This window comes from Engraulis encrasicolus, chromosome 14 (assembly GCF_034702125.1).
Source record: "Engraulis encrasicolus isolate BLACKSEA-1 chromosome 14, IST_EnEncr_1.0, whole genome shotgun sequence".
NCBI lineage: Eukaryota > Metazoa > Chordata > Actinopteri > Clupeiformes > Engraulidae > Engraulis > Engraulis encrasicolus.
Genome location: NC_085870.1, coordinates 27896166 through 27902165, shown reverse-complemented (window position 1 = coordinate 27902165; position 6000 = coordinate 27896166). Strand labels below are relative to the sequence as shown.

At 43.5% G+C, this 6000-nt stretch overlaps 1 protein-coding gene across 1 annotated transcript in view; it reads right to left on the bottom strand.

The window, feature by feature from the left end:
- Positions 1-1476: 1476 nt before the first annotated feature.
- cacna2d3 (calcium channel, voltage dependent, alpha2/delta subunit 3) overlaps positions 1477-6000 on the bottom strand; it is an 80453-nt gene continuing 75929 nt past the window's right edge. Inside the window, exons 36-38 of the mRNA XM_063216637.1 lie at positions 2797-2909; positions 2400-2482; positions 1477-2172 (exon numbers count right to left, since the gene is read on the bottom strand). Coding sequence (XP_063072707.1) covers positions 2077-2172; positions 2400-2482; positions 2797-2909 — 292 coding nt within the window. The 3' untranslated portion in view covers positions 1477-2076. The remainder of the gene's footprint in view (positions 2173-2399; positions 2483-2796; positions 2910-6000) is intronic.

The following is a 6000-nucleotide window of genomic DNA, read 5'->3' as shown; positions in this document are numbered from 1 at the left end:
GCTCACAGGGACAGTAATATGCACACACACTACATACAGCAGGCTCCAGTCTTCCCATGCAGCTGGTTATAACACACTGTAACTTACAGAGGTGGCTAAAGTAAAAATAGAAGTACATTTATGGTGTAAGTACAACACTAGCATATTACATAGCGGGTACATAGGCGTAGCCAGGGGTGGGCCTGGGCCCGCCCACTTGACATCCAAGCCCACCCCATTCACACTTGACAGTCAACTGTTGCCTCATTGAACTATAATTAATGGCATAGCACTGAGCGATAATTAATCATTTTGTCAAAAGTCTGGTTCATCTTCTGTGATTTCTATGATTTCAATTTCAAAGTATCATTTTTGAGCACGATATTATATCTACCTACACGCTTTCGGGTTGGGCCCGTCCAATTTTTTCTGGGCCCACCTGTTTTATTATTTCTGCCTACGCCGTACACCAGTTATTCCATTGTACCTAATGAGGTGGCGTGACATTGTTGTTACTGAAAAAAAACTGAAAAGAAAACCCCATATTTGATCCAACCAATGCAGATTCAGGTGCATCGCTCTGTAGTTACTGTAGACCAGTTTACTCAGTGAAGTTACTTGTGTTGGAAGGAAACTGGTTTTGTTCTTTAACTTCTACTTTTACTTTGGCCATCTCTGATAACTTACATGAAACTTACACGAAACCACCTCAGCGGTGAAAATGAAGAGGTGGAGTGGAGTAGGGAGCAGGACATGGTCCGTCTCAAATTGTTTAAATTTTTTCTGGGATTAAAATCCACACATGAAAACATCAGGCTATTCAACAGACAAAAGCAATCGAAGCGAAAAAAGTCATTCCTACAGTACAGTCAGTCATGTCGTATCACCCTGTGTGATGCTGAAACTGTCTATGCGCCAATTTGGAAAAGTACACATTTACATATTTTTTCTTTTCTTTCTTTCTTTTTAATTTTATTTTTTACAAGTCTCTGAGTGAGCCGTGTTCCCATTTTGAAGGCAAGTCTGTCAAACCACCGAGAGAGCAATGTGGTCTACAGTGTCCACACATTTTTTTCCCCACCTAATTCTGTCGAAGATCACCCAAAGCGAAGGCCCTTTTCTAAAGTATTACCGTACCCACCCCTCCCCCCATCACATGTCTCTGAGTACACACATGGACACTCTCAGGACTTTCGGAGGAAATGCTGTCCGTATGGCGGCATGAAGTATACAACAGTATGAACCTTTGAGATGCCCTCAACAGATGTTGTTATTGCACATAAGTAGAATTCCATTATGCAACTAAAAGACCATGTTCCTAACGTACTTCCTTACCAGTGCTCATTAAATAGATAATAATAAAATGCAGAGGGCCGAAATATTAAAGATACTACACACACACACGCACGCACGCACGCACGCACACACACACACACACACACACGCACAGACACTTGCCAAGTCCCAGTTGATGTGTTCTGTAACACTATACCTCCACACTGATGGCTGAAGTGGACTAGTCTGAAAAGGCCTTTAGTGACTTAAAGCAACACTTGTTAGTTTTTCCATCTTCATTCTCCCTACAGGTTGAAGATGGAATTGCCTCTCATTCAAACTACAAAGAGACAGGCCCACTGCTTCAAAGATACTTGGCACAGTTACAGCAGTAGGGAATTACAAAGTAAGAGCGGCCGTTCACCCTGTAACAAGTTCATGAATCACAGAAACCATTTTGAAAACAACAATACTGTAAGGTTGAAACGAAGCAAAACTACATAGTGTTGCTGTTAAATGCTGTCTTGTGTCTCCCCCCGTCCCTCCCCTTGTTGCGCTCGCTAGTTGGCTGGTTGGTGGTCACAGTGTGCTGTGATGTGCTATGCTTCCTCTAGTGTGCAGCGCATCAGCAAGGTGGGTAAGGAACACCAGGTGCTCAAGCATGATGTGCTTCGACTGGCCACAGGTGTCCATCACTGGCTATTATTATAAACATGGTGTGCTCTGATTGGTTGGCATCTGATCGTTGTCATCAGCGCGGTGTGATCCGATAGGCTGCCCTTCTGTGGTGGGGTCTGGTGATTGGTGGAGGGCTTGATGTGGTCACCTGGTGATAAGGATGGCCAGGAGGGACAGCAGGGTTGCCATGGCAACCTGGGGAGTGAGACCGGACGCCCCTCCGCACTCTCTGGCGTTCTCCTGTAACCACAATCAGACCCACCATTAGTACCTCACAGAGATGCAATGAACAGAGGTATCAAAAGTTTTTTAAATAGTAAGTTTTGGAAGTCAATTTCTATGGCATGCTTCTGATGTGGGTTATAGGGTGAAGGATCAGGTGAGTCAGGACTTACATAACACACACATACACACACACACACACACACACGCACACACACACACACACAGTGGGGTATGAGCCGTACCTCGGGGTGGAAGGGGTGACAGGAGGTAGGCCTCTTGCGGTCCTTCTGGAACTTCAGCCGATCGCATTTCAGAGACTCGTTATGTTCACAGCCGTCAAGGAGCAACACATACACACATACAGTACACATACACACATACACACACACACACACACACACACGTACACACAGATATACATATTTGTGTACACATGGACGCACACATGCCATCAGATGTACACAATCATGCACACACGCACACACATTTGATGTTTAATCAATGTGAAGCAGAATTCACCAAGCGTTGGATTGTTCACTAAGAGGGAACAAGAGCTGGGTTTACTACCCTACTGATGACGTGTTGTTACAATGGTAATCCTTCCCATTTACTATTGAGCTGTAGTCCAGTAAAGGATATACATGATCTCTACGGGCCGCATGGAAACCACAGGGATGGAGCTGCAGTCACACTTGTTGTCCACGACGACCATGAAGAGGTTACTGCTGGGGATCTGCTGGATCACAAACGTCCTGCAGAATAGACACAGTGGAATATTTAATACACACACACACACACACACACACACACACACACACACACACACACACACACACACACACACACACACACACACACACACACACACACACACAGCAAAATAAAGTAAAATAACACACAAAGGGGTATGCCACTATTTTGGGGCTTAAAACAGTTAAAATTGTTGGCTGGGGTTTATAAAGGTGGTAAAGTGTCTTATTTTTCATGTTAAAGGGTAACGTTTAGGTTAAATTTATAACTAAATATATACTGGATGTTGTCAGGAGAGGTGTTTTGAAACATATATGTGAAATTCACCGTCTATAACAAAGCCAAACTGCAATATTTTTTATGAAAATGTATCATTTTACAGCTACTTCTGAAATATTGGGCTCGTCGTTGGCAGAGCCTCTATGACGTAGATAGAGGGAGTCCAACTAAAGTTCTGGCTCAGCTCTCGCTTGTGGATGTAGGCTTACCAACCATTTTGGTTGTTGTAGAGAGGCTGGGAAAAGTGGACAGTTATATTGTATTTGGGCTATTGAAAATGGTCTATTACTGCGTTTGTGCATTGTGTATTAAAAAAGACGGATCAGCGGGTCTATCGGTTTATCTAGAATATGAACTTGTTCTGGGTCTCCGCGCTGTCTATGGCCATTTGCGATTATAAACGGGGGCGATATCTAGGCCTATCTCTCCTTTGCTTTCACATGAGAGATGCATTTCATAGGCAAATCTAAAACAGTCTCAAAGTAAACCATTACATAGGCTACTTAGAAATAGCGACTACTTTAATATTTTTCTCAAAAACGGCATTTTGTGGAGTAACGACATGCCTGCCGCCTACATGGACTTGCGCCCTCTGTCCATGGTGCTGAAACCGCGGCACTACTCTTATGTGAAGCACGTTACAGTTTCACGAAGGGATTGGCTTACAGGCTACAAAAAGACCAAACTATACAATAGGCTATGGTTGAAGGCCCTACCCTTTGCCGACATGATGAGAAATAATATGGTCACTGTGAGTGGCATGGCGTCAAACGTTTCCTACTCGGTGCAAAACAATAACTCATAGCACCCGAGAAAAATGCCATGTTGTAAAAATGACATATAGCCTATTTTCAATTTCAGTTCACTGCTCAGTGGGCCTATTACATGAAACTTCAATAAAGCTCATCCACATGCACGTCACAAAACAATAAACCAGGCGGCGGGACTTTCGATTATATTCCCTCCAAAAATGTCCGAATGTCACAAAAAACAGTTATTTGCATTGTCCGTAATTATACCAAACTAAAAAAGTATTCCCGTAGGCTAGAAGAAATGAAGTCTTCAGCTGCTATAATCCTCGTTACAAAACTGAAACAAAAATGCCAGCACAAATATTAGGCTACCTATAGGTCTATAGACCTACCTATTATTGCATTGCGAGCTGTCCACGTGTGTGGTGCTAGGGGCGAAATGTGCACTGGCAGCACTCGTCGTTGAGTTTGGGAAATGTCGGCCTATTTGAATGTGTAAAACACGTTGGACATGATGGACATTTTCAGTAGGCTATGCTTGGGGAAGTAGATCGATTATTATTTCTATGCGTCTTGTTTCACCGTCGAGCTTGCATCAGCATGCCAACGTTAGGCTACCTTTGCCAAACTAACGTTGATGTGGTCCTGACATTTTACTGAATAGCACAATATCTCTACAAAATCAGGAGTAAATTGAATTGAATTGAAGTCTCCCAACATGTCTTGCCAATCCATGAGGATACGGAAAATCTAGCACATCACAAGCGGAGAAAGCGTTCCTTTGATAGAGAGGACCTGCGTAAAGTGTAAAGTGTTGTAAAGTGCTGTGCGCACGTTTGATTGCCGGTTTTACAAATTACGGGGATAAACATGCCAGGTCCAAATTGCTAACAGGAAAAGAGGGAGGATGACAAAGGGGATGAATCGCCAGGAAGACAGGGATGATCTTTCTCGCAGAGCAATGTTGTCTGCAAGAGCGAGTCTCGCCTGGTTTTGTGTAGGCTAGGGTTACGACACGCAATCCACCGCTGGACCAGCTGGCTATCAGCAATCGCCGCAAGAATCAAACCTGTTTCAAATCCTGGTCATCCCTCGTGAGTGTAGGCTACTGCATATAGGTTAGTTAAGACATTCCTACTACGACGCACTTTGGCACACTGTCCACTCCATGCGCAAAAGACACAACGTCGGAAGGGATTCGGTTAGGCCTAGGCTACAGACACGAGGCACGAAGCGGTGCTCAACTTCAGAAAAAAAGATGGAAATGTGGATATGCTACGTAGGCCTGGAGAAAGAGGTTCACTCTCTCCAGCAGTTCAAAACCAGAGTGTCACGTAGGTTATGCTTCGGAAGCATATTGTTTTTTTTTTTTTACGACAAAAGCGAAGCGCCATAAAGTCACAGTCAAGTTTCTAGAATATAGACCAGCACAGCAGCGTTAATAAACTCCAAAAAAGTAATGTGACATAGGCCTGACAATCTTACTGTGCAAACGAAGTGTGGGGGATTGGGGCAATAAAAACAGTCAGTGGTGGTAGTGCGCGATAGCTCTGTGATGGGGAGGGGGATTCTTTTGGCTACACCTAGCCTACCCAACTCACGACTCTGGATGCAACCGAGAATCTCCACAATGAGGGAAACACATCGAAAATATCAAATTAAATATGCTATATGCACAAATGGAGTTTATATCAATCAGACATTCTATAGGTTAACAATGTTATTTTGAAACCTAATGAAGTGCCACATAATAGGCCTAACGGTCTGGCACACCCTCGTGGCGCTGCTGCAGCGCATTGACATGGAGGAAATGTTCACAAGCACCTACAAAAATATTATTATTATTTTAAATAATAAAACGGATCGGACAGTATCTGGTGGATACTGCGACTGTTTAAGGCCATTTAACTTGTTGAAATTTAGCCTATAGGTCTGGAAATGTGTTACAGTATTAGAATCTGGCCTATTCTCTGTAGTGCTTAAGTCTGTAGAACGCGGCGACTCCCTCTATCTACGTCGGATTCTAAATGTTTGTTTAAAAGAAGCCGCCGTTATTTTTGAC